The sequence below is a fragment of the Heloderma suspectum genome, chromosome 1 (genome assembly GCF_057233095.1).
Source record: "Heloderma suspectum isolate Gila_16-S chromosome 1, 16-S_ref, whole genome shotgun sequence".
In the NCBI taxonomy this organism is placed as follows: Eukaryota; Metazoa; Chordata; class Lepidosauria; order Squamata; family Helodermatidae; genus Heloderma; species Heloderma suspectum.
The window spans coordinates 136,360,485-136,386,470 of NC_139458.1; the positions used below are offsets into that span (position 1 = coordinate 136,360,485).

The 25,986-nt window shown below is 46.1% G+C and overlaps 1 protein-coding gene across 1 annotated transcript; it reads right to left on the reverse strand.

Annotated features, from left to right (window-relative positions):
- LOC146357973 (membrane-spanning 4-domains subfamily A member 8-like) lies at window positions 1–24,984 on the reverse strand. The gene is made up of 4 exons (XM_084859540.1): window positions 24,778–24,984; window positions 19,146–19,271; window positions 2,130–2,243; window positions 1–1,102 (listed from the first exon to the last, which is right to left on the reverse strand). The coding sequence occupies exons 1-4, from the start codon at window positions 24,979–24,981 to the stop codon at window positions 992–994; spliced, it is 555 nt and encodes a 184-aa protein (XP_084715666.1). The 5' UTR covers window positions 24,982–24,984; the 3' UTR covers window positions 1–991.
- Window positions 24,985–25,986: the final 1,002 nt, after the last annotated feature.

The window sequence follows — 25,986 nt, forward strand, 5'->3', positions numbered from 1 at the left end:
CCCGTTTCAACGTTTTATTGACAAACCTGATAGGAGAAATATTATGGATGGAAACAGAATAAGACTGTTATCCTTTTAAGGAACTTGCATATTTTTTTTAATGAATTAGCAATTGATTCTTTGAGTGAGCAGTGAAATTTGCATACAATTTATATATAAAGTTGTATATATATATGAATAAAAAAGAGTTCTGAAGAAAAATAAAGTTTTCTTTTGTTTGTTTCTTTCACATGTTCAGCTACGCTGCAGAAAGCAACATCTTAGTAGAGGAATTCCTTACGATATGTGAGAGAAGGAGTAATTATTGTCCAGTCCTTAGTGCAGATAAGAAATAATGTGAGGAAACCAGATTATGTTTCTAAATGCCTGAAAGGTATAAAATAATCTCACCCCAGAATTCAGACTGATGTAGATCAGGCCCCAATATTAGCACCCAAATGTGAACCCCCTTTTCCCTGTTTACATCGTTCTGCTAGTGGAGACAAGAGGGGTACTCATGGTGACAAGATACTTCAGGGCCACCAGGACCCCCTAGTTCCCAGAGTCTCTGCCTGTGGTCATGAGCATGAACTGTAGTATCTAGGGGCATTGAGGTACAAAGGGAACTATATTTCCCATGTTTCATTGCATCTCTAGATGCTGTTCCATGATGGGAATGGTTCCATAGATAGTACTGCTACCCCATGCATTTGAAAGCTTTGGGAATGTAGGAAGGCGGCTGCAAGGGGATTCAACATGGGTCAATTTTGAATCATTCTGGACTCCAACGGAGTCTTGGTTTGATCTTAAATAATACCCCTATCCCATTTGCAAACCCTGGTCCATCTCTTTTCAAATCAATTAATCTAACTGATTAATCTTCGAGAAATTGTGGACCTAGCACATTGATTTGGGGGATGGATGTAGTTGCAAGTTTTGAAAGAAATCCATACTATTTTACTTCTGAGATGCCTGATGGAGTATCTCCCATAACTTTATTTTGGATCCTTCACTAAGCTTCTGCATTGGGAGAAAGAATTACTTGACAGTCTGGTGGAGCAGGATTGTTTTCAGTGGGGATCCTACCATCTCCGATCATAGTGTAGGGCACAAGAGCCATGGGCTGAAACACAGGGGAAAAAACCCACTATAAGAATTATTTCCATCACCATCACCATCACCATTGGCAGCATCACCATCACCATTGGTTTCCATCACCATCACCATTGGCAGCATCGCGGTGGCAGTCTTCAATGCCACCACCTTTCTGGTCATCATCAGTATAGTAATTGCCTCAAATTCCTCTGCACCACAATTGTGAGGAACAGGATTTGTCTATTCTAGCCTTCCCTGACCTGGTGCCCTCCAGATGTGTTGGACTGCAAATCCCACCATTCCCCAGGCAGCCCTTTTGAACACCTGAAAGTGCTATACAAATGTTGGTATTGTTCAATCACAGTCTTCACTACTGCAGATCTCAGGTACATGTATAAGCAAGAGAGGACTTCCTCAGTTGGATCAAATTCATGATCCAGACCCAGCATCCTGTCTAACAGTGGATGCCACCTGGTGTTTCTGAGGGAGTTGCAGGAGCCTAGGGATGTCGAAGAAATCTGCAGAGGAATCAAATGGATCCAAATTTCTATGAATACAACCTGCAGATTCTGCAGAGGACCAGCTTTTCCTGATTCCATGGACTTATAGACAGTTTTTTAAACTTGTTGGAGTTTTGTGCAAATTTAGTAATACAAAAATACATAAAATGCAAAAACACTGGCCAAAAATATGCATTTCCCCCATAAGCTAAAGCATGAAAATGCACATTTTGGAGGGATTTGCACATTGGGGTATGTGATTTGTGCATTTTTGCAAGTGTGAATTGTGCAAATGCAAATTTGTGCAAAATGCGAATGTGCACACATTCAGGAACTTGACAAAATCCAATTCTGTCATTGAGCAGAAGATGGAACAAAAAGTGCCTGACAATCCCCGAAACACAGATGGAATTGATTTTACACATTTTGTACATCCCTATCAAAGCCTAATGAGATTTTTCATTCATGTTTATTTATTTGCCTAGATGAAGCATTTCTCCTTTATCACTTTCTTGGGATCTGCTTAAAACCTGAAGAAGGTGTTCCATTGCTTACCATCTCATTGTTACAGCAGACCGCCTGGCACCCAAAATGTGCTGCTAAAATCGTGATGCAGAACTCCAGCAAGGTGAACAAGCAGAGCAGGATGGACAAACCTTGACCTACAGCCTGCAGAGCAAGGAAGCAAGTGTAATGACAACTCTCTGTGCTGGCAAATTAGTTCAGTAGCTGCAACATTAAAAAGTGCCCTACTAACCACCTTTAAGGTGCAACTGACTTGAAATCATCAGTGAAAAAATCACCTCAGGAGGAGCTGGGGGGCACTGGTGATGACCATTTAAAAGCGCTTGATCAAGGAATCTGCCTGACATATATATGCCTCTTGGAACAGAAACTTGTAAAATGTATGGTTAGTGTGTAAGAATTGGGACCTTCTTAGCATGTTTGCATTTTGTAACATTGTAAAACAAAAGTTCCAACACGCATGATTTAACAGGCAAAATACTTGGAATGCACATGTAAGGCTAAACATCTCATTTGATCCTTGTTCCTTCCCTTTAATGCCACATTGGAAGGCTGTTAGAACACAGCAGAGCTATCCAATGTGCATTCTGGTTAGTTGGTTGCAGGGTTGTATGATAGATTAAATAGGTGCACAGCCTAATTAAGTTGCATGTATTACCCTCCTTATCAGCCCTCCTGCACCATTTGCCTCATCCCTCATCTCCTTTTAAAACTCAGGGCCCCCTGCAAAGGAAGCTGTTGAAAAAACAAATACCTGAGAGCAAATGTGACAACTGTACAAGCCAGTCTTAAGAAAAAGGCTTAGAAATGTCAGAAACAGTCACAATGCTTGAAATCCACACATCAAGTTAAATATTTCATTTGAGCTTCGTTCACACTTCGTTAAGCCAAAGTGAAGGTTGTTAAGGTGGGACACAGAACAACAATAAAATGTACATTCCAGTTCTTTGGTCTTTCAGTCTGTTGACAGACCAAATAAAGGAAAAGCCAATGTAAGCTCCATGTATGAAAAATACTCTCATCATTACTCCTCTTTGGTTTTTGCCTCATCACCTTTTATAACTTGTGCAATGGAAGCAGCAGAGGAGAATACCTGGGAGCAACGGTGGACTTCATTGCAGGGCCACCATAAGCTAATGCCTCTCGGCACAGCCCTCCAAACTGCAATAGTGGAATAGCAGTAAACTGCACTGCAGGGTTGCTATATCCTTCTTGCTTAGCTTTAGCCTAACCCCCAACCTGTAATAGGTGTCTAATACCTCTGGACAAGACCCTGATGCTGGGAAAGATCGAAGGCAAAAGGAGAAGGGGACGACAGAGGATGAGATGGCTAGATAGCATTACTGATGCAATTAATATGAATTTGAGCACCCTCCGGGAGAGAGCGCAGGACAGGAAGGCCTGGCGTGCTATGGTCCATGGGGTCACGAAGAGTCGGACATGACTTAACGACTGAACAACCACCACCACCACCACCTCTGGACAACACTGTGGCGTAATTGTAAAACACACAGAGCCTATTCAGACAATGCAATGGTTCTCTCTAACCATTCTATATTTATGTGTCTCTTCTGCTTTTCTTGGATGAGGAAAGAGCTGCGGGCTGTCTTCATGAGCAATTTAGTGCAAAGTTAAAAAGGTAAAGGTGTCCCCAACCAGTTGTGTCCGACTCTAGGGTGCGGTGCTCATCCCCGTTTCTAAGCCGAAGAGCCAGCGCTGTTCGAAGACGCTTCCGTGGTCATGTGGCCGGCATGACTGAACACCGAGGTGCACGGAGCGCTGTTACCTTTCCCGAGGCGATACCTTGCAATTTCATGCTTTCGAACAGCTAGAGTGCAAAGTTACAGCAGTTTTAATTCCTTTGAGACACATGACATTGTTACTAATCCACTCCCAACCAGCCGCTTCCCTCTTGAAAAGTTGCATTTTCTGAAACTCCTTTTACTCCAGCTTTTTTACTGAAAGCAGCTCCCTGGCTGTTTTACCACAGTGTGCCATGTCTCCCCCGCCCACACACACACACTAAATCCTGGGCGTGCCTCTGTGACCTGGCAGTGACATGATCAAGGGGGTGGGATGCCCCATTCCCTCTTGTATCTACAATGGACGTAGTTTTTCCCATTCAGAAAATCCCCAGGAGCACAGCAGTGACATTACTGCAGTAGTGTGGCCAGTCATTCATGTTAGCTAGCCTGCTTTCAATCTTTAACATATCCCCCCCTTTCTGTGCATGTTTGCTCAGAAATAAGAAATAAATGTTGCTCCCCTGAGGTGAAAAGGTTAAAGGCTAACTTTAGTAACTCACCCTAAAGTGCTCTCTTGCTTCTCCATTGCTCTCTTAAATCACTATTGCGATGTTGTGCTTCTTTTATGTTCTGTAGTTTCTCTGATGTAAAGTCGTTTCTCCATTGTTATGTAAAGTTCCTTCTCCACCTTATTGCATTATCGCAGTAACAATCTTTCGTTTACGGGAGCTTCTCATTGTGAGCAGGGAGAAAGAGAAGGGGGGAAAGGCATAGGGGGGCGGGGTTTGGAAGCAATAACTCCAGGGCAGAGTCCTGGAATGGTGCAAAATTGAGGGGCTGAGCTGCTTTCGGGGGGGGGGGTATTCAGATGCTGCACTGGAGAATTGGGGATTTTGGCTTTTCATGGGGAAAAATGGGGTGGGAGCAATAACTCATAGAATCATAGAATCATAGAATCATAGAATTGTAGAATTGTAGGGTTGGAAGGGGCCTGTAAGACCATCCAGTCCAACCCCCTGCTCAATACAGGAATCCAAGTCAAAGCATCCCTGACAGATGGCTGCCCAGGCTCATCTTGAATGCCTCCAGTATGGGAGAGCCCACTACCTCCCTAGGTAATTGGTTCCATTGTCATATTGCTCTAACAGTCAGGAAGTTTCTCCTGATGTTCCACTGGAATCTGGCTTCCTGTAACTTGAGCCCATTATTCTGTGTCCTGCACTCTGGGATGATCCAGAAGAGATCCCGGCCTTTCTCTCTGTGACAACCTTTCAAGTACTTGAAGAGCGCTATCATATCTCCCCTCAGTCTTCCTTCTCAAGGCTAAACATGCCCAGTTCTTTCAGTCTCTCCTCATAGGGCTTTGTTTCCAGTCCCTTGATCATCTTCGCTGCCCTCTTCTGAACCCTCTCCAGTTTGTCTGCATCCTTCTTAAAGTGTGGTGCCCAGAACTGGACACAGTACTCAAGACAAGGCCTAACTAAGGCTGAGTAGAGGGGAACTAGAACTTCATGTGATGTGGAAGCTATACTTTTATTAAGGCAGCCCAAAATAGCATTTGCCTTTTTTGCAGCCACATCACATTGTTGGCTCATATTCAGCTTCTGATCGACAACAATTCCAAGATCCTTTTCACTTGAAATATTGCTGAGCCAATATCCCCCATCTTGTAACTGTGCATTTGGTTTCTTTTTCCTAGGTGCAGAACTTGGCATTTATCCCTATTAAATTTCATTCTGTTGTTTTCTGCCCAGCGCTCCAGTCTATCAAGATCACTTTGGATTTTGTTTCTGTCTTCAAAGGTATTAGCTATTCTGCCCAATTTTGTGTCATCTGCAAATACGATAAGCATTCCCTGCACCTCCTCATCTAAGTCATTAATAAAAATGTTGAAGAGCACTGGGCCCAGGACTGAGCCCTGCGGTACCCCACTCGTTACCTCTCCCCAATTTGAGAAGATCCCATTGATAAGCACACTTTGAGTTCAATTCTGTAGCCAGCTGTGGATCCACCTGATCATTGTTTCATCTAGTCCACTTTGAACTAGATGATCATGGGGCACTTTGTTGAAAACTTTGCTGAAGTCGAGGTATATTATTTCCACGGCATTCCCACAGTCCATAAGGGAGGTTACCTTATCAAAACATGAGATCAGATTCATCTGGCAGCATTTGTTCTTGATAAATCCATGTTGGCTTCGAGTAATCACTGCATTGTTTTCAAGGTGCTCACAGATGGATTGCTTTATAATTTGCTCCAGAGTTTTCCCTGGGATTGATGTCAGACTGACTGGTCTGTAGTTCCCAGGTACCTCCTTTTTGCCATTTTGGAAGGTAGGGACAACATTAGCCCTCCTCCAGTCATCTGGCACTTCCCCCGCCCTCCATGATTTCTCAAAGAGAATAGACAGCGGTTCTGAGAGTTCTTCTGCCAGTTCCTTTATGACTCTAGGATGCAGTTCATCTGGCCCTGGGGATCTGAACTCATTCAAAGTCATTAGGTGTTCCTTGACCAGATGCCTATCGATCTCAAGCTGCAATCCTGCCCCTTCAGCCTGTACTTAGCCTTTGCCAGGGGGGTCATAGACCCTCTTTTGGGAGAAGACTGAGCCAAAGTAGGAATTGAGCACTTCTGCCTTTTCTTTGTCCTCTCTTATCATTTTGCCATCCTTATTTAATAGCTGAACCACCATTTCTTTCCACTGCCTTTTACTATGCATGTATCTGAAGAAAGCTTTGTTGTTGCTTTTAGTCTCCCTCGCTAACCTCAGCTTGTTCTCTGCTTTCGCTTTCCTGACGCCATCCCTGCAATTCTGTGCTACCTGCCCGTACTCTTCCTTTCTAGCTTGGCCTTCCTTCCACTTTCTATATGTGTCCTTTTTTGTTTTCAGGTCATCTCTAAGCTTTTTGTGAAGCCACATTGGCTTCTTCTGTTGTCTTCCACCTTTTTTTCTTGTTGGAATTGTTTGTAATTGTGCCTTGATAATTTCCTTTTTTAAAAACTCCCACCCACCTTGGACTCCTTTTCTCACTAGAGTCACTTGCCGTGGGACCTTACTTATAATTGTTTTGAGTTTATTAAAATTGGCTTTCCCAAAATCCAGGGTACGTTTGGCTATGCTCGGCTACTGCTTCCTTTAGAACCAAGAACTCAAGTACAACATGGTCGCTTTCCCCCAGAGTTCCTGTAACTGCTACTTTATCCACTAAGTCATCTCTGTTGGTTAGGATCAAGTCAAGGATAGCCAATCCTCTAGTTCCGTCCTCTACTTTCTGTAGGAGGAAGTTGTCAGCAACACAAGTCAGAATTTCCTGGAGGGGCCATGTTTTGCAGAATTTGTCTCCCAACAAATATTGGGGAAATTGAAGTCCCCCATTACTACTACATCATGCTTCCTTGAAACATTGGCAATTTCCTTTTCAAACGTTTCATCCTTGTCTTCTCCTTGATTGGGTGGCTGGTAGTAGACTTCAACCACCATGTTCCTTTTATTCTTTGTTCCATTTATTTTAACCCAGATGCTCTCGATGGGACTACTAAGCTCATCCTCCTGTATTTCTATGCAGTGATACGTATTTTTTACATATAATGCAATTCCACCACCCTTTCTGTTCCTCCTGTTCTTTTTGAACATGTTATATCCTTCAATTGCTGTATTCCAGTCATGGGAATCATCCCACCAAGTTTCAGTTACACCTATCAAGTCATAATTTCCCTCCCATATTAAGAGGTCAAGTTCATTCTGTTTGTTTCCCATACTCTGGACATTAGTGTATAGACATTGAAGACCATGTGCTTTATAGTCTGGCTTTCTTCCTACATGTTTGTGATGATTATTATTGGGCGCTATTAGAGCTGTTCTCTCCATTGTGTTGCATGAGCCTTTGTCCATTGTTACCACCAACTTTACATCTCCCTTCCCCGTAAGATTCAATTTAAAGACCTCCTGAAGAGGTTCTTCATGCTGTGGCCAAACACATTCTTCCCAGCCTTTGTGAGGTGCAACCCATCCCTTGCCAACAGTCCATCTTTCAGGAAGTATAGCCCATGGTCCTAGAATCCAAATCTCTCATGTCGGCACCACCTTCATAGCCAGTCATTCACCTGGAGTATTTTCCTTTCCCTTTCTATCCCTCTTCTAACTACTGGAAGGATGGATGAGACAACTATCTGGGCCCCAAAGTTCTTGAGTTTCCTTTCCAAAGCTTCAAAGTCTGACATGATTTCTTCGTAGCTCTGCTTGGTGGTATCATTTTTTCCCGCATGGATGAGAAGAAAGGGATACCTGTCAGAGGGCTTTATGAGTGTAGGCAACCCTTCAGTCGCATCTCTAATCTGTCCTCCTGGGAGACAGCATACCTGGTGAATCCATGGGTCTTTGCAACATACTTGGGTTTCAATCCCCCACAGCAAGAAGTCTCCCACAACTACTACTCTTGGAAGATTGTTGGAATGGGGTGAAATTGGGGTAGGGGGAAGCTCTCAGGGGAAGCCTTCAGATTTTGGCTTCTTCAAGGAAATCTGCACACATGGGGAAAATTGTTTGCACTCCATTCATAATAATGTACTAGCAGAGGGAAGCCTGGACAGGGGTGGGAAACAACCCTCTCTCATTAGTTGAGCAGCCCCTGCCAGTTTGATGACATTCAGTTCTACTTCCCCTACCCCACCTGGAAGTATGTTTTTTAAGCATGGTATGACCCCTGAAAATTGGATTTTAAAGGTACGCTACACTCGGCTTATCTTGCTTCGTGCATCCCGGACGGAGCAAAGCCAATTCCATGAAAATCTGGGTAAAACTCCAACACCCTTCTCATTCCGTTGTCGTGAAGATCCCTCCCAGGAGAGAAATGGAACAAAGGATAACATAGGAATAGACACACAGATATAACTGTCTACTCTCCTCTGCCTTTCCTCCTCTGCACTCTTTGTCTTCACTCTCAGCTAGCCTCTCTTGCCTGCCAGCTGAACAGCAGTGTCTTGAAGCTTCTTGTGCTGCTGTGGCCACATCTTCCTCTTCACCAACCAATTCCAGGAAGCCAGCTTATTCCATCCCCCCCCCCCCCAACACACACACACAGTTTTCTTTTCCAACCGGTTCAGTGTTCTATGGCTAGTGAATGTATTCTAGCCCCATAGGCCTTGTTTTTGTTTTGAAGGTGTTGTCCCCTTAGCATTTTTTCCTAAAGATTTTTTGTATTTCTGCAAACCTCGGTGTTCTCCCAAGCCTGCTGATACCTCCTTCTTGTGCATGAATGGTGCGCTCTTGGCGACATAAAGATCAGCTCTCATCTGTGGACTTTGCAGATAGAAGGAAGAAATGCGGCCATGCAACAAAATGTTATGCTGTGGAGCGCTCCTGTTCAGGGTTCCAGCCACTCTGCTCTATTACCCCTCCTTCCAGCTTTTCATTCCATCCCCCAATGATGACTCAGCATTCCATGCCCATTGGGCATGGTCAATCCTCTTTGGGCTGTTTTTGGTAGTGTAGTGGACACACTATCTGGTACTCAATCCCAGCTATATCACATTCTTGGATTTCACCATTGACTTTCATGGGCAGCTCTCACTTCCATCCCGGGGACTTATAAAAAAGAGTTTCTCAGTGTGAACCAGAAAATGGCCTCTCCAGATAATTAGATGGTTCTGTCTATATTTTTTGGTATTTGTATGTCTCTTCCTCTGTTCTCCTTTCCCAGCCACTCCATTCCATTCTGCCTCCCATCTGGCTTTCTATTTTTCCCTCACTCAGTATTCAATCAGCATTCCATGGGCACAGAGCATGCCTACTCCTCACTGGTCTGTTTTAGGAGTCTCCGCCAGGGGTTTTTCCTAGGTTTTTTGTATTTCTGCAAACTCAGGGTTACCCTGAGTCTCCTGATACCTCCCCATTGTGCATGGCTGTTGCTGTTTTGGCTTCATAAGCAACAGCACTTAAATATTTTAGTCTGAATGAGAATACAGGATGATTGTCAGGGTGGACACTGAGCCCATAGAATCCCAGAGTAGTTCTCATTCTGAGGGAGAGGAGTGCGCTCCTCTTTCCCAGGGCCAACAGCTGACGGAGATTCCTCCCACCAGCATTCCTAGCTTAGATAGCAGTCCTGGGGGTGACAGAGCATGGGAAGCAGACTTGATGGACGCACGATGCCGACGCAGAGAGCGGCGCCAAATGGAAGGCGCAGAAAGGAGGCGTAGTGCCCGGTTGGCGCGCAAACAACGGCTGCACCCAGAGGATCCAAGGGAAAAGGGGAGGGACTCTCCCTAGTCCTTAAGTTCAGGGGTCTGCCAGTAATTCCCTTTCAAACGGGGACCAACTGTTCCAACGTAGGGCATAGGTACTCTGCTGCTCAGATCTAGTTGCTAACAGTAGAGTTGTTAAGTTGTAAAAGAGGAATAAAGCTTTGAAAAGAATCCATTTGTCTGTGTCTGGACTTGGCTACTGGATTAGACTGAGAGAGGCCTCCAAGGAGCCCTTGACAATGATGATGAACCAAAAAGCAGATGTGCAGCCTGAGCTTTTCTTGCTATTTTTTCCACAGAACTTCCCAGTGCCTAAGAGACAAGCCATCTTTCAAACTAAACTGTGACTTGGTTCACACAACACAACAAGCCACAGTGGATTGTTGTGTTGTGCGAACCCAGACCGATTCCTGCAGGGTGGCTTGTGCGTGGGCAACAAGCCACCTTAACAACCCACTGCTTGTCCTTGGGATTGTTGTACCTACGATGGGTTGGCATGTCGTCCGAACCCAGCACAGCTAAGCCATCATGGGTAGGGATGTTGGAGAATTCCACCACAGACTCCAGTGAAGCCGGATTCTTTAGAACGGGGCAATCCCCCCCGCCACCTCGCGGAATCCCCCTGGGATGGAGACTACCTGGCGGCGGATGTGGCGGTGGCAGATGCAGCGGCGGATGTGGCAGCAGTGGATGCGGCAGCAGCTCCGGCTCCTCTTCTGGCCGCTGCCGGGCTGGTGTGGCTGCAAATGGCGGCCGTCGTAGCGGCCGCCATTTGCATGGCTGCCTTTTGCCATGATAGGCTATGTAAGTAGCCATGATAGGCTACATAAATACTACATAAAAGGCTACGCCATTTGCGCCCCTCCTCTTTGCCATAATAGGCTACGTAAGTATTTATGTAGCCTATCACGGCAAAAGGCAGCCACACAAATGGCGGCCGTTATGGCATTTGCATCCCTGCCTTTTGCCATGATAGGCTACGTAAATACTTACGTAGCCTATCACAGCTTGGCAGGGATGCAAATGGTGGCTGGTGTACCAGAGTTGCCACAGAACGGAACCGGCCGAGGAGGATTCCGGGGGGAGGGACGGAGCGCCTCCCCACCACCACGGATGCACCGGAATGGAGCCAGGTAAAGGATTCATACATCCCTAATCATGGGTTGCAGGCATTGGTGACAGAGCCACTCAGCAAGAGTGGCAGAAACCCCTGCTGCTTTTGCTGAGCGATCTCGCCCATGAATGAGTGACAGCCTCTCCAATGGTGTCCAAGTGGCACACTGGAGTGGCTGTTACTTGTTCCATAATGCCAGAGGACCTGTCCTTGTGGCAGAACCCGTCTTGCCTGCCACTAAGTCCCCTTTGCCCTGGGAACCTTTTGTACCCACCTGTCAAGGCAGACAAGGGCTCAAGATCACCCACTTAGCAAGGGGATCTCCATGGTTTAAAATGTTGCCAGCAGCATTGGTAGGTTCTTAAAAGATCTAGGGCACAGGCCCGTAACACAAATTTGCATGTATCTCTGAGTAGAGGGTGTGTGTGTGTCAGTGCACACCTCTAATGTGTGTGTGTGCGCGCGTGTGTGTGCGTGTATAGATAGATACATACATACATAAGAAGTGTGCACTGACCCCACCCCCTTCAACTCAGAGCCTTATTCAGTGGTTTAGAAAACGTCTCACTTCTGCTTGGGTCAGTCTAGACTCAGTCCACTTCAGCTCAGTATCAAATCTGAGTCAAAGTTCGGAAAAACAGGTCTTCATGCTTCCTGTTGACTATCATGGGAAATTTTAAAAAACCACACTGTAACTTCTTTCTCTTTGTCAGAACTGGATGATAATGGCAGGCATAGTTGCCTCTTAGGATACAGTAGGGATGTACGAAAGTCACCTTTTCGCAGATGTGATTCGCGGGGGGGGGGGAGGCGCTCCGTCCCTCCCCTCGGAATCCTCCCTGGCCGGCTTCGCGGAACTGCCGGCCAGGGCCAACTGCAGCTGGAGTTCCAGACACAGCCGGGGTGCTGCGGATGCAAATGGTGGCCGCTGTAGCAGCCGCCATTTGCATCCTGCCAGGCTGCCGTGATAGGCTACGTAAGTATTTACATAGCCTATCACGGCAAAGAGTAGGCACGCCAACGGCGGCCGCTATGCTGTTTGCGCCGCTCCTCTTTCCGTGATAGGCTACATAAGTATTTACGTAGCCTATCACGGTAAAGGCAGCCACGCAAATGGCATAGTGGCCGCTGTTTGCATGGCTGCCTTTACCATGATAGGCTACGTAAATACTTACGTAGCCTACCACAGAAAGAGCAGCGGCGCAAACGGCACAGTGGCCGCCGTTTGCATCCCTGCTCTTTGCCATGATAGGCTACGTAAATACTTACGTAGTCTATCACAGCAGCTTGGCAGGACACAATATGGCGGCCGCAGCAGCCGGCCGAAAGACTAGGGATGTCAGAGAATTCCGCCATGGATCTCAGTGAGGCCGAATGCCAGTGCATTCGGCCCCCCGAACTCCGTGGCGGAATGGCCTGCCACCCCCCCGCGGATCCCCCCGGGATGAGACTTACCTGGGATGGATCTTCTGGGCAGTGGCGGCTCCGGCGGCGGCAGCTGGTCATCCGACTGGCTGCCACCGCCGCCATTTCCAGTGTTAAAAAAAAAAAAGAAGACATGATAGGCTACATAAAGATTTGCGTAGCCTATCATGGCTAGGTTAAAAAAAAAAAAGATGTGATGCGCTACGTAAATCTTTACGTAGCCTATCATGTCTGACTTTAAAAAACAACAACGTGCAGATGCAAATGGTGACGGCTACGGCCGCCGCCATTTCCGTTCCTTATTTTGGCCCGTCTTGGTCTACGTAAATATTTACGTAGACTAAGACTGCAAAAATAAGGGGGAACGCAAATAGCGTCCGCTACGCTATTTGCATTCCCCTTATTTTCGCCGTCTTAGTCTACGTAAATATTTATGTAGACTAAGACGTGCCAAAATAAGGAACGCAAGTGGCGGCGGCCATAGCCGCCACCATTTGCGTACACGTGTTTGTTTGTTTTTTAAAGTCAGACGTGATAGGCTACGTAAAGATTTACATAGCCTATCATGGCTGACTACAGGGACGCAAACGGCGGCGGCTACAGCCGCCGCCATTTGCGTCCTTGCTAGCGAGCGGCCGGATGTCCGGCTGCTGGCGGAGCCGGCCGGTGGCTCTGTGGAATCCTCGCGGAGCGGAGCCGGTCAGCCAGGATTCCGGTGGGAGGGACGGAGCGCCTTCCCCCCCAGCGGAACCCGGCGGAGACAGGCAAGGGCAATTTCGTACATCCCTACGAAAGACCAGCCACCACTGATGGAGCCACTGCTGGAGCCCCAGGTAAGTTTCGTGCCGGGGGGGATTCCGTGAGGTGGCAGGGGGTGGGAGGCCGTTCTGCCACGGGTTTCGGGGAGCCGAATGCCAGTGCATTCAGCCTCACTGAAATCCGTGAAGGAATTCTCCGCCATCCCTAGGATACAGCTGTGCACGAGTGGCCTCTTGACATTCTTCACCCTATTTGTGGGCAGAGAATCTGGGGAGACAATTTCATTGAATTTCTCCAGGGGGAGGAGAAATTCTCAACAGTTTCTCACAAGTAGGCTCAGCATTGGCAGGGGTTGTAGCACAGCTTCTTTCTTCTTTCATAAGCGGTTTGGTGTGTTTTTTTTTAATGCTGCCACAGCATCAACAGTGTTGGCAGGCTGACCCCCCATTTTTCATCCACCACAATGCAGGTGTGAGAAGGGAGCTGTGCTGTGTTCTAGCTCCAGGGAAGAGGTGAAGCTACTGCTGAGCAGAATTCTGTCCTCCAGTTTCCTTGATGTTTTCATTCCTCATCAAAGAGTCTTCCATTGTCTCATTCTCAGAGTGTTTTATCATTTATTTTTGTGGTGCTTTTGAGCTTACCTAATCACGGCTAGCCTCTGAGGCTGCCTGCACTTCCTGATCTGAGAAGACTCCATGGGAGGAATTACCTCATGATATCTTTCTCTGGGCTTTAATTGAAGTGTGGGAAGCCAAGGAGGCTACAGTCTGTCAGAGAGATGATTGTACAATGAAAAACAGGACACCTGGACACACTGTTCAGCCACATCCTAAGTAAGGAAAGCACTGGAAACTCAAACCCAACCCATGAGAATTTCTCTGGAATTTCTTCATCATTATATTACTTTCAAAAGCAATTTCTTATCTATCGAACTGAATAAGAATGGTAAAAAAAAATGTGGGAGAAATTTTTGGCACAGCACTAACTTAGGAGGGGATTACACCTGCCCAACATCAGAAAAACAGGTGCAGGGCTTTTTGTGCTTTTGTGCCTTTATATTTTGATTTTCTTTTAAAGGGAACTGCCAACAACTTTTTTATTCCTTGGAAGAATGGATGAAAATTACAGGATTCATTGTCCCATCAGAGGAGATCATGTCTGTTAAATTGCAGAGTGATAGCCCTTGGGGGTTTTGTGCAAGGGTAGCCTTGACATTTTGAGGGTCTCCAAAAGAGGACATATATATCTTCCTACGTTCCTTATGGGCCATTGTTCTGAAAATTATAGACAGCCTAGCAGTGTCCCTATGTAAGAAACCAGCAAAGTTTCAAAAGGATAAGTGCAGCAGTTCATGTGGAAGGGGAATTTTCTAGTATGAGGTAGGAAGTGATTCAGTTTCCCTGCCCTTCATCCTGATATTCTGGGTAAATTTGTAAGAAAATGCACAGGTCATTAGAGTTGTCCCCCAGACAAGAAACCTGCAAAGTTTCAGAAGGATAGGAGCAGGGTCTAGGGAATTATGATGCTTGAAATCCACTTTAAGGCTGTTTCATAGTTAAGTGTGCTGTCATTGGAAGAATGGCCATCTCATGGTCCCATCCTTGCCCTCCCACAAAGCACAGTAATGGAAGACCATCGTAAAAATGTATTCTAGGATTAGAAGATGGACCTATAACTCATTGAACCATGCTCCCTCCCTCTTAGCAAAACTAAAGCAAAATATTTACTTTGAGACATGAAGGCTGCCCAGTTCTGTTGGGGCTTCTAGGTTCAAACTCAATGCACAGGGATGTGCATTGAGATATACCATATGTGTGTGTGTGTGTGTACATACATACACATATACATGCATACACATTTAGCATTACTAGGATTTCTTTACATTTCACCAATGTAGCAGCAGCGGAACATTGGTGGGAGGGTGCTGTTGCACTCATGTCCTGCGTGTGGGTCTCCCAAGGGCAGCTGGTTGGCCATGGTGTGAACAGAATGCTGGACTAGATGGACCTTGCTCTGATGCAGCGTGGCTCTTCTTATGTTCTTAAATATAGAGGGCCTCTGAGCATATGCAGAATGCTTTTCTTTCACTACTGCGCACTTACATTCTCCCCCTACCAATTCTGTTCCCCTCCATTCAAAAATCCCCCCTCATTCTACCATCCTCCAGCAACTCTTCATAAAAACAGATGTCTTCATAAAAATACGTGTCTCTTCTACTTCCTCCTTGTTATGCACAAGCTCTCGCTGTGTCTTCCTCCCCACAACGTCATTTGTGCCAAGACATCACCAGGATTCAACTAAGGAGTCTGTTTTCAAAACTAGGGCTAAGTTATGGAGAAACTGAATGCATGCACTAAGTGCCTTTTCCTCACCACTGAAGCTAGAGTTCATGCAAAAAACAAAACACAAATTACAAAACATGCATAGGGCTGGGGTCAAAGGGTAGTCCATTCATTAGATTAGAATTGGGTGTGCAGTGTATTAAGTCTGCAGTACCGTGCTCGTAACTCAGGACTTATTTCTGAATAAAGAAGATCAGGCTGCAAACCTCCCTGCAAAAGTAACTTGTGCTGGAGTCCTGTGCACACTTTACTGGGCGTAAGCCTCATTAAATATAATGGGGCTTACTTCTAAGAAGGCATACATAGGATTGTATGAGTGAGCAGTATTTACCTCCCCTCCACTTCCAACCCCTCCCACTCTTATTTTTATTACAGCTTTCTGCTTATAGGAACAGAGGAAGCTGCCTTATACTGAGTCAGACCCTGGGTCCATCTAGCCCAGAATTGTTGATGCTGACTGGCACAGCGGCTCTCCAGGGTTTCAGGCCAACTTCTTTCCTAGCCCTACCTGGAGATGCCAGGGATTGAATCTGGGACCTTCTGCATGCCAAGCAGGTGCTCTGCCACTGAGCTGCAGCCCTTCCTATTGCTAGTTAATAACTGACAAACAAAAGAACCCCAAATTTGTTCCTCTGCAACTATATGAACCCACTTTTCTCGAAGACTTCGATGAGGAGGAGAAGGAGAAAAACCAACCCTCTTGTCTGTTTGTATAAAGTCAAATACAGTTCAGAACTCCTTTTGCCCACTGAAGAGAATTCTCTTTGAGAATTCCCCAGGATATGCTCTGGGTGAAATAAAGAAGGGATAGAAAGACCAGGATAAGGGAGAAAAGAAGTAAAGAAGAATGTTGATTGGAAATGGAGGTGGGAGAGAGAGGATTCCCCAAGCCAAGTGTCTCCTTTTAGAGAGGTAGCACTTTGGAGGAATTTAGGAAGCTGTGGAGGGTTTGTAAGGATTGCACAAATTAACTATATAAGGTGAGGTGGCTGAGGGCTTTTTCTTGCTTTTTGAAAACTGTAAAATCTATTTAAAAAACTCAGCACTTCCTCGATCATGATGTCACATATTCCTAACCCTTCTTTTGGAATAATCCTGAGGCCTGCAGCTATTTAGAAGAACTTTAAGTGAAGGGGGAGAAAGCTGTTTGTGGAGGCTGGCTGACTGAATCTTTTGCTGTGCTGAAGCTACTACATTTCTGCAGGAGCCAAAGGTTCCAGTCTGGAGCAGTAAAGTCAGCTACTGTGTGAAATACCAGTATTTCACATGGAGCTCTTCCTGGCCTTCCTTCTCCTTCTCCAAAAGTCATTGCAAGCAAGCTCCCAGCACTGGGCATGTAAGAGCAGAAAAATAGAGGGAGAAAGAAAAAAACAATGAGTGGAAGGAAACGTGGCAGTCAGTGGTGGCTGGTGACTCCAGTTCCAGAGCTGTGATGTTGAAGCCATTTTGGGGATAAGGTTCAGCACCTTGGAGAGCACCTTTGGAGTTTTGGCTGCTTGTAAATAAAACCGTGAATGGAATCACTACCCCTCCAGAACTGGAATCACCAGCTGCCAATGGTGGTGGTCTCCCCTCTAGTTTAAATGGCTGGTGCATTCAGACTACACTCTGTATTGGTCTTCTAAGGGAGGGATTCCTAAGGCCTTCGTAGTAATTGCAAGGCTACTGAGCTCAGAGGGAAGAAACAGACTTGTATTAAGGCAGATGATGGCAATTGCGGCTGCTCATAAGATCCGAGGCACACTTCAGAAGATCCAGGGGCCATGCTCAGGTGAGCCTTATCTAACAATGCCCAACACCAGACAGGCCGCTTAACAAGATCAGCGGCAGTTGACCTTCTCTCTGTCCCATCAGCCAGGACAGCTAGACTGGTAGGGACGAGGGAGAGGGCCTTTTCTGTGGTAGCCCCTACTCTGTGGAACTCCCTCTCTAGGGAACTCCGCCATGCCCCCTCTTTAATGAGCTTCCGCCATGCATTAAAAACATGGTTGTTCAGGCAGGCATTTGGGGTGAGTTAGAGCATTTTAGAAAATGTTTTTATTGTAGAATTTTATTGTTTTAAACTGTTTCATTATATGCTTGTACATCACCCAGAGTGGCTGGGTGTCCAGCCAGATGGGCGATTAATAAATTAAATAAATAAATAAATAAATGAGTGTTGCCCTGACACTCCTTCCAGTCTGCCACTCCCTGAGTCAGTAGCAACTACTTTTCACACTGATCTACATGCCACCCCTTTTTCTCTCCCAATCGCAGCAACTACTTCAACTTTGACAACTGTCAAAGTAGCCACAGTTACTGCAACTGGGAGAGAAAAAGGGAGTGGCATGTATATCTCCCTGTAAAACATTTGCTGGACAGTGGGGCAAGTGGCGATTCAAACCAGAGCATCCCCAAGGCTCAGGGCAATATTAAAAAACCTGGGGATAACCTTGCTAACGGGGTGATCTAGGCTAAGGGGATAATCTAGCCCCTCTTTCCCCACTCGTCAATTGTCAAAGGCTGTCAAATCAGTCTATATAAAGTCTAGTCTTGTCTGTTACCTTGCATGCTTGACAGCTGAAACATACAAGGCTGCAGACAATGCAAGCCTATGTGTTTTTGACCGTAGGGGCTGTGCACTTGTGCAATTCCACCCCCCCTCAAAAACACTTGTACAATTCCCCTCCCCCCAAAAACAGGAACATTTGTGAACATTCCCAGGGAGAAAAAATAAAAATACAATTATTTTGCCCCTGTTATGTGCAAATGAGAGGCAATGTAGTGTAGTGGCTAGAGTGTTGGACTGGGAGCTGGGAGATCCGGGTTCTAGTCCCCACTTGGCCATGGAAGCTCACTGGGTGACGTTGGGCCAGTTGCAGACTCTCGGCCCAACCTACCTCACAGGGTTGTTGTGAGGATAAAATGGAGAGGAGGAGGATTAGAGAGGAGGAGGATTATGTACACCGCCTTGAGTTCCTTAGGAGGAAAAAAGGTGGGATATAAATGAAATAAATAAATAAATAAATGTCGAGATGATTTTTTTTTTTTTAAGCTCCAATTGTTTCCAGTTGGAGTGGGGACATGAGACCTGGCAACAGACAAGATGGGTTCTGCCACCAAGCTGCCTGGGATACTGGGCAGAGCTGGCTGGAGGACCGAGAGGGAAGGAGGGGGAGAACAACCCATGGTCAGCCCAACTGTCTGTTGGGCTTACTGTGGGTTGTTCCGACGACAACCCACACTGTGTGGCTTATTCTGCAGTGTGGGTTGGCATGTCATGCGAACTCAGCCCGTGCCTAGCGTCTTTGGCAGTAGGAACTATTGCAGTGAAAACAAAGCTCAAAGTGTGTACAATAGTTTCTTTCCTAGTAACACATATGTGTTCTCTGGGTCTTGCTCATGTAGTCAAAGTTCTTTGTGAAATTTGTTCACTTACCCGTATGAAATATGGTTGGACATCCGGAAAAGAAGCTTGGCCTATAGCCTGCTCTGCTATATACAGAATGATGCCAATTGATGCCATGGCAGCACTTGTGATGTTCATTCCCACGCTGCATTTCACCTGAAAGAGAGATACAGAGAACCAGGCTATCAAAAAACATAAAGAGCATACAGGTCTCTGTAAAGACTCTCACCCAATCAGGAAAATATAAATTCAGTAAGAAGCCCCAGTTTAAAACTAATCTGAGGTTTGCATCAAGGGAAAAGTAAATCCAAAGATGAAGATGAAGCAGCTTAAATGTTTAAAAAATGAAAGAAAAAATTATCAGGTGTTTTTTTCTGAACACCTTGACAAAGTTCTGGTTAAAGAAACCACACCTTACTTGGCAGAGCACCTGTTTTGCATGCAGAAGATCCCAGGTTTAATCCCCAGGATCTCCATGTAGAGGTCAAAAAACTCCTGCCTGAAAGCCTGGACAGCCGCTGCCAGTCAGTGTTGACAATTCTGGGCTAGGTGGACCCAGGGTCTGACTCAGCATAAGGCGGCTCCCTATGTCTATAATGTAAAAAGTAAACTCAAAAGTAAAATTCCCTTTAGCAGAGTGCTCCAAAATAAAAATGCCAAGAACAACAAACAAAGAAAAAGGGAATGGAAAGATCCAGAGACATTTGCAACAAATAATGAAAAAAAACTCCAGGCTTGAGGGGGACCCGGACAAGGTACCCCCATGGGCTCATCTCTGGGTTGGCTTCTCCCCTGCCACGAGCTTACCAGGCACTGTTAGAGGAAGGTGGAGGAGGAACACCATGACCTGCGCTCTGCTGGGCCCCACCATGAAACTTTTCAATGTTTCTTTCTTTGCAGACATTCCATTGAGCCCCAGGGATTTTTTTTTTTAAGGGCCCGGCCCACCTGGCCAGAGAACTCCAAGTCACGCAGGCAGCGGTACTTCTCCATAGCTGGCCACTGGCTGCTGCTGTTGCTATGCCATCCCAGTCCCCTCAGAGAAGTCAGCCAGTAGCCCCTCAACGTTGCCACCTGCACTAGTCTGGGCTGGCATACATGCCAGGGGCAGGGCCAAGGAGTCACGGGAGAGACGAAAATGGATGGCTGCAGTAGCACCTGTAGCTGCCTCATCTAGCACTTCTCTGCAGTGGTGGGCAATGTTTTTTTAATCTTCTAAAAAGAGGAGACTGGCTTCAGTCCTGGTGGGCCCTGTCATGCCAGGTGCAACCACTGGCCCGAATAGGAAGCTACCTTTTAACAAATCAGACCATTGGCTGATATAGCTCAGTATTGTGCACACTGATTGGCATCAGCTCTCCAGGGTGTCATCTTTCCAGGGTTCCCAGCCCTACGTAGGAGATGCCTAGGACTGATCCTGAGATCTTCTGCATTCAAAGCATGTGCTCCAGCACTGAGCTAAGGCCCTCCCACAAAGTTGGGAGTGATGTGAATCACTAAGTGGTGAATAAAACACCAAGGTAATAATAAACAATCAATCTTGGGTAACCTCCAAAAGTAGCCACAGTCTGGTATTGCCCTTCAATAAGAAGGGCTGAGACAGCCCCAAAGCCAATATGTATCAGTCCAATTATGATTTGGATGGTCTGTGGGAAGAATATACGTGCACAAGATAAAAACAACTCTCTGAGTCCTGGAAAGAAACATACAAACAGTTTTTGCTGCTATTTTTAATTGATTTTTTAAAATATTTTTTTTATTTTACAGTCAAGGGCAGAAATATTGGAACAAGGATAACTGTTTTGGCAGTTGGCCTCTGTACACCACATTGACGTTGAAAGGAAACACACCCAGATGGGAGTGAAGTCAGGATTTTCAGCTGTAATTCAAGGGGGTTGACAAAAGTGGGGCACTAACCATTCAGGATGGACAGCCAGTGGCATACACACACACCCATCGTTGGTGGCTCATAAGTAATGGAACAAACCAACATCATTGCAGACTTAAGGCCTTTTATACCTGGATGAAAATCCTTTGCAGTCAATGAGTGCCTGAAGTCTGGAACCCAAGGACATGACCAAATGCTGAGTTTCCTCCCTCGAGATGCTTTGCCAGGCCTTTACTGCAGCTGCCTTCAGCTGCTGCTTGTTTGTGGGTCTTTCTGCCTTCAGTCTTGTCTTCAGGAAGTGAAAAGCATGCTCTGTTGGTTTGAGATCAGGTGACTGACTTGGCCATTGAAGAACATCCCACTTCTTTGCCTGGAGAAACTCTTGGGTAGCTTTTGCTGTATGTTTTGGGCCATTCTCCATCTACAATATGAAGTGGTGTCCTATCAGTTTGGCAGCATTTGGCTGAATCTGAGCAGAAAGTATAGCCCTATACACTTCAGAATTCATCCTGCTGCTTTTGTCAGCAGTCCGGTCATCAATAAACACCAGTGACCCGGTTCCATTGGCAGCCATACATGCCCATGCCAGAACACTGCCTCCACCATGTTTGACAGATGATGTGGTATGCTTTGGATGATGAGCTGTTGCTTTCCTTCTCCATACTTTTCTCTTCCCATCATTCTGGTACAAGTTAATCTTGGTTTCATCAGTCCAAAGAATCTTATTCCAGAATTGGGCAGGCTTTTTTAGGTGTTTGCTGGCAAAGGCTAATCTGGCCTGTCTGTTCTTGAACGTTCCCAGTGGTTTGCACCTCGTTGTGAAGCTTCTGTATTTACATTCATAAAGCCGTCTCTTGACTGTAGATGTTGACAATGACATGCCTACCTCCGCAAGAGCGTTCTTGACCTGGCTTGATGTTGTGAAAGGGTTCCTCTTCACCATGAGCAGAATTCTGCGGTCATCCACTTTAGTTGTCTTCCGTGGTCTTCCAGGCCTTTTGCTGTTGCTGAGCTTGCCAGTTAATTCCTTCTTTTTCAGGATGTTCCAAACTGTTGTGTTGGCCACTCCCACTGTTTCTGCTATCTCTCTGATGGGTTTATGTTGTTTCCTCAGCCTAATGATGGCCTCCTTCACTCTCATGGACACCTCTTTGGATTTCACGTTGGGAGACCCAGTGAACAACTACCAAATGCAAATATAACACTCAGAACCACCTCCAGGCCTTTTATGCTCTTGATTGGTCATGGGGTACCCAGGAAACAGGCCACACCTGGCCATGCAGCTGCTTGTCAGCCATTCATTCCATTACTTATGAGCCACCAACGATGGGTGTGTGTGTATGCCACTGGCTGTGCTTCCTGAATGGTTAGTGCCCCACTTTTATCAACCCCCTTGAATTACAGCTGAAAGTCCTGACTTCGCTCCCATCTGGGTGTGTTTCCTTTCAACTTCAATGTGGTGGTGTACAGAGGCCAACTGCCAAAACAGTTATCCTTGTACCAATATTTCTGGCCCCCTGACTGTATTTATTTTATTGAATTTCTTAATTGCCCATCCGGCCACCCTGGGTGATGTACTGCAATACAAACAGTTTTAAAACAATAAAATTCTACTTTAAAACATCATATTTCTAAAAATACCCTAATCCACCCCAAATGCCTGCCTGAACAACCACATTTTTAATGCATGGTGGAAGCTCGTTAAAGAGGGGGCACGGTAGAGTTCCCTAGGGAGGGAGTTCCACAGAGTGGGGGCCACCACAGAGAAGGCCCTCTCCCTCACCCTCACTAGCCTAGCTGTCCTGGCTGATGGGACAGAGAGAAGGCCATCCAAAGCTGATTTTGTTAAGCGGCCTGTCTGGTGTTGTTGGAGGCACTCCTTAAGATAGGCTCCTTAAGTTCCCCTGATCTGAATCCTCCCCCACTCCAGAATACCACAGCCTGTTAGGAGCACAAATAGCCCATTCTTATCCTCCTTTTTTTTTCAACAACTTCACACAGCGCATAATTAAACTATGGAACTCACTACCACAGGATGTAGTGATGGCCACCAATTTGGATGGCTTTAAAAGGGGGTTGAACAAATTACTGGAAGGAATGGCTATCAATGGCTACTATCTTGATGGATATGTGCTACCTCCAGTACCAGAGGCAGTGAGCCTATGTACCCCAGTTGCTGGAAAACATGGGTGGGAGGGTGCTGTTGCGATCATGCCCTGCTTGTGGGTTCCTGGTCAACAGCTGGTTGGCCACTGTGTGAACAGAACACTGGACTAGATGGACCTTTGGTCTGATCCAGCAGGGCTTTTCTTATGTTTTTAACTTCAGCGTTCTGTGGCTCACCTGCTCTTCACATTCCATAGGTCCTAGAAGTTCATAGGAGTTTGTCAGAGCATTTTGGAAATACTTTCAAGAAAGGTTTGTTTTTTTTTAAAGTTTCAATTTCTTTTAATTTTCAAACTTACATACTTATGCATTCCTGGGGCTGTGGTGGGGGTGGAATCTGCAGAAACAACTTCCTTATTTTTGGATTGCCCTATTTTGCTTCTCTGCTGACAGGGACATAGGCACATTCCAGTTCTGTCTGGGGTCCAGAAAGGAAAAATGTTTGGAGTTTTCCTTAAAAAATGTATGGTGGATGATGGGGGAGGGGGGAATGATATGGTGACCTCAGTCTCTCTTACATTAAGGGCACAATCCTATGCATGTTTAGACAGAAAAAGAGTCCTACAACTCCCAGCATGCTGGCTGGGGAATGCTGGGAGTTGTAGGAATTTTTTCTATCTAAATATGGATAGGATTGCACCCTAAGTCCCTATAAGTGCATTCAGACATTAGAAAAGTACTTCTATCTATCTGTTTACAAATAAAGCGGCATTCTGCACACTCTTAGTTGCTGCTGGACGTCCCTGTCCTCCCCACCTGAGTCTCAAGAGCCTGACTACACATTAGATTTATGATGTGAGAGCTCTCTGCCTGTTGAATATTCTGAGTACCAAAATGATACCTGGAGGAAGCCCACTAAAGTAGGGATGTCAGAGAATTTTGCCACGAATCTCGGGGAGGCTGAATGCCAGCGCATTCAGCCCCCCGAAATCAGTGGCGAAACGGTCTGCCCCCCCCCCCCCCGGGGACGGGACTTACCTTGTTCGAATCTCCCTGGCGGCGGCGGCTCCGGCAGCGGTAAAAAATACCGTGATAGGCTACGTACATGTTTATGTAGCCTATCACGGCTGAGTAAAAAACAACAACAAAAAACTGCGATTACGCAAATGGCAGTGCCATTTGTGTTCCCCTGATTTTCGCCGTAGTCTACGTAAATGTTTACGTAGACTAGACGTGCCAAAATAAGGAATGCAAATGGCGGCACCCATGGGCGCCGCCATTTGCGTACGCGCGGTTTTTTTTTACTCAGCTGTGATAGGCTACGTAAACATTTACGTAGCCTATCACGGCTGACTGCAGGGACGCAAACGGCGGCGGCTATGGCCGCCGCCATTTGCGTTCCCGGCCAGCCAGGATTCGTGGCGGGAGGGACGAGGCGCCTCCCCCCCGGCCAGAATTTGGGGGGGAGGGACGGGGTGCCTCCTCCCCAGCCAGAATTTGGGGGGGGGAGTGATGGGGCACCTCCCCCCCAGCCAGAATTTCGGGGGGAGGGACGGAGCGCCTCCCCCCCACCATGAATCAAATTTTGGTTCAGGTAAGTGACTTTCGTACATCCCTACACTAAAGTCAACACCAGCAGGAATAGGAGCAGATAACAAACACACTTACCCCCAGAGTCTTGGCCTCAGTTTTGAGGAGTTTCTCCAGTGGCCCCACCCAACGGTTCTGCTGAAGTTGGCTGCTTCCAAGCTGCTGGCCTGGTTGGGTAACAGCACTTGGCATCACGCCCTGGTTTGCTTGGATTATGTGGGCTCCGTTTTGGGGAATATACAAGATTATTCCATTTTGCATTTTCCTTGGATCTATTGCCATAACTAAATTGTCACGGCGGGGGGAGGGGGGATCCAAAGACACAAACAACCTTCGGATTAGGACAAATATTGCAAATTCCTCCCCTTCATACAAGGGTTGATGTACGAATCTGTTAAGTTCATTTCCCTCAGATTCGCATTTTACTAGCATTAACTTTGTTCTGGCCTGTTGCTTCAGTTTGCTTTTTTTTTTTAAGGCTGCATGAAATTGGTACGTATTTTTGTCTGCATTTCTCCTAATATACGCATTTCTAGAAGCACATTCATATGTACTTTGCCTAACAAAGTTTTAAGTGATTTCCCCAATACAATGTGTTTTTGTATGCATGTTTCCCTTACATATTTTTGTACCAACTTTCCCCAATTGTATGCATTATTGTGTGTATTGTTTGATTTGCAAACTGCATTGCAAAATCTGGAAAAGTACAAATATCACCATATAAATGCCTTATGGTTCATGTGTATGTGGAGGAAATGTGAAGTTATTAAGTTTGCATTAAAATGCAAACTGTGCTGTTTTCTCTTCTGTCCTTACTCCACATCTATATACACTCAGGGAGCTGCCTTATTTCAAGTCAGACCATTGGTACTTCCAGCTGAGCATTTCCCACACTGATTGGCAGCAGCTCTCCAGGCCAGGGTTTCAGAGATTTTTTCCTAGCCCTACCTGGAGATCCAAGATTGAATCTGGGACCTTGTGTATGCCAAGCACGTACCCTATGACTGAGTGATTACCTTTCCCCAAGTTCATCTGAATCCCTAATCTGTTCAGTGAATGCATGATGAGGTAACAGGAACAGCCGCACTGGTCATGCCCCCCTGGCAGTCACATGTTCAGCAGTAGTAAGAAAGGGCCCCGATCTTGGGTAGAGTGTCCAATGAGGTATAGCAGCTGCATGTTGCACCTCATAATAACCATCTACATAGGTATTCCTGAGCAATAATGTATGTGGTCAAAACCACTGCCTCCCAAAATGGTGCCCGTGCTCTTGTTGCCAGCTTTTTT

Bases quoted from the DNA above. Each gene is read 5' to 3' on its own strand.
- LOC146357973 (XM_084859540.1), bottom strand. From the start codon at position 24,981: ATGGCAATAGATCCAAGGAAAATGCAAAATGGAATAATCTTGTATATT. The intron at 2,244-19,145 runs GTAAGTGAACAA...CTTGCTCTGCAG, and splicing joins TCCAACCATATTTCATACGG to GCTGTAGGTCAAGGTTTGTC. The intron at 1,103-2,129 runs GTAAGCAATGGA...CCTGTGTTTCAG, and splicing joins TCTGCTGTAACAATGAGATG to CCCATGGCTCTTGTGCCCTA.